Below are 2396 nucleotides of genomic sequence, written 5' to 3'. Positions count from 1 at the left end.
TTTACCCTCTGTGACAATTGAAAGAGGATCCATTTTCATTGTCTCAATTATAAGGTGTGTCCCATTTGCTGATAGTGTAGAAATCTGAAACCATCTATGTCAGGGGTGTCAAACTCCAGTCCTGGAGGGCGGCAGTGTCTGCGGGTTTTTGGTGTGTTTCAGCACGAGAGATAAATGCCAAAATCTTTCATTGGCTGAAGAGTCCACACACCTTGTTCTTAAGGCTTAATTGGCTGCTGATTGAAAGGAAACCACAAATACCAGCAGACACTGCGGCCCTCCAGGACTGGAGTTTGACACCCCTGATCTATGTGAAATGAATTTACGGACAGCAAAAACAAGCCAAGAGATTGGCTTTGACAACAAGCAGCATACAGTTTGTCAGTCCAGGACCACGGTTGATAAACGCGGTTTAAGATTGAAGCCAAACATTAGGCTGATAAGACTAAAAATCCCATCAAGATTTCCACTAACAGGCCAGACTGTTCTTTCCTACTCATCTATAAAATGACTGTAGCCCCTCTCCGTGAGTCCCCCCCCCACAGCTGAAACACCACTCCAGCACCCTATCAGACTCCACAGTCCCCTGTTGAATAAGAGATGCAAATCTCAAAGGACTGTAATCTTAAGGTAAATACAGAAATCAGAGGCCAGGATGGATAAGACAGCAGGACAGTATTTTTACTGACGAAACAGTATAGCCACAAAAACGCCATCATCTCTCCGCCCTTCCTCAGTGAGGAAGAGGAGGGCGCGGGGTAGTGAGGAAGAGGAGGGCGCGGGGTAGTGAGGAAGAGGAGGGCGCGGGGTAGTGAGGAAGAGGAGGGCGCGGGGTCACAGTGTGTCTGAACTGGAGCCCGGCTCAATGGGCCTCTCTGAGCCCGCCCCCGGCCCCGCCCCCGGCTCCGCCCCCGCCCCCGGCCCCGCCCCCTCCAGCTGCTCCTGCTCAGCACTGACGTCCTGGGACTCCACCCGCTCTTCATCTTCCTCATCCTCTACGTCCATCTCAAACACCCGCACGTGCCGCAGGTTAGAGCTCAGCTAGAGGAGAGACGCGCACATACACACACACACACACATACGCATACGCACACACACATACGCACACACACACACACGCATACGCACACACACATACGCACACACACGCACACACACATACGCACACACACACACACATACACACGCATACGCACACACACACACACGCACACACACACACGCATACGCACACACATACGCACACACATACGCACACACACACGCACACACACACACGCATACGCACACACACATACGCACACACACATATGCACACACACACACATGCACACACACACACATGCACACACACACACATGCACACACACACGCACGCACACACACGCACGCACACACACGCACGCACGCACACGCACGCACGCACACGCGGACACACATACGCACGCACGCGCACATACGCACACACACATATGCACACACACACACACACACACACACACACATACGCACGCAGACACACAGACACACACAGACAGACACAAACACAAACAGCAGTCACATTGGTGTGTTTCCAGGGTTACTGTCATTTTCAGTAGCATTTATCTAAAACAGAATTCATGCAGATATATTTTAGTAACATAAGACAGGCTGATGATCTTAATCTTTTGACTAAAATAAGGTTAAATTGGACTTGCTTGACCAAGGCTAAATTTATCCCCCAAATTTCAGAAAATTTTCAAAAGTTTCCTGGAAAATGTTCTTTGCAGATGTACAGAGCAGTCAATCCCAGAAGCACTCTGAGACTCTGAGATTGGTTCTGACTCGGACTGTGGTTCTGGCTCTGACTGTGGTTCTGGCTCTAGCTCTGGTTCTGACTGTGGTTCTGGCTCTGGCTCTGGTTCTGGTTCTGACTGTGGTTCTGGCTCTAGCTCTGGTTCTGGTTCTGACTGTGGTTCTGGTTCTAGCTCTGGTTCTGACTGTGGTTCTGGTTCTGGCTCTAGCTCTGGTTCTGGTTCTGGTTCTCACCACACAGGCCACTTTGCGGATGCCGTTGACGGCCAGGTGCTGGGCCTTCATGTTCTCCAGGAGACGCCACTGGTTCTCCAGAACCAGGCTGTGGGTTGGGATGGCAGCACTCTGCTGGTCCAATCTGGGAGCGCAGCGCGTGACAAACCTCCCTTCATTAAACAGCAACGGTTTCACAACGAACCAAACTCCACACAACTCAAACCCATTATAATTACAATTCATTCTGTGTGTTTATGTAGCGCGTTTCAATACATGCAAAGTGCTTTACAGTGATGAGGGGGAAACGCCTCCACCAATGTGCAGCACCCACCTGCGCCATTTTGTGCCAGAACACTCATCACACACCAGCTGAGGTGGAGAGGGAG

General features: G+C 50.8%; 1 protein-coding gene across 2 annotated transcripts in view; it reads right to left on the bottom strand.

The window, feature by feature from the left end:
- Window positions 1-656: 656 nt before the first annotated feature.
- The window catches only part of anapc4 (anaphase promoting complex subunit 4), a 16466-nt gene continuing 14726 nt past the window's right edge, over window positions 657-2396 (bottom strand). For both annotated transcript variants that reach the window (XM_061238824.1, XM_061238825.1), the window contains 2 exons: window positions 2029-2152; window positions 657-1041 (listed from right to left, as the gene is read on the bottom strand). In XM_061238824.1, the coding sequence (XP_061094808.1) occupies window positions 835-1041; window positions 2029-2152 (331 nt within the window). In that variant the 3' untranslated portion in view covers window positions 657-834. The remainder of the gene's footprint in view (window positions 1042-2028; window positions 2153-2396) is intronic.

The sequence above is a fragment of the Conger conger genome, chromosome 4, assembly GCF_963514075.1.
Source record: "Conger conger chromosome 4, fConCon1.1, whole genome shotgun sequence".
Taxonomy (NCBI): Eukaryota; Metazoa; Chordata; class Actinopteri; order Anguilliformes; family Congridae; genus Conger; species Conger conger.
Note: the sequence above shows the minus strand (reverse complement) of the source record. Positions and strands in the feature narration are given on the sequence as shown.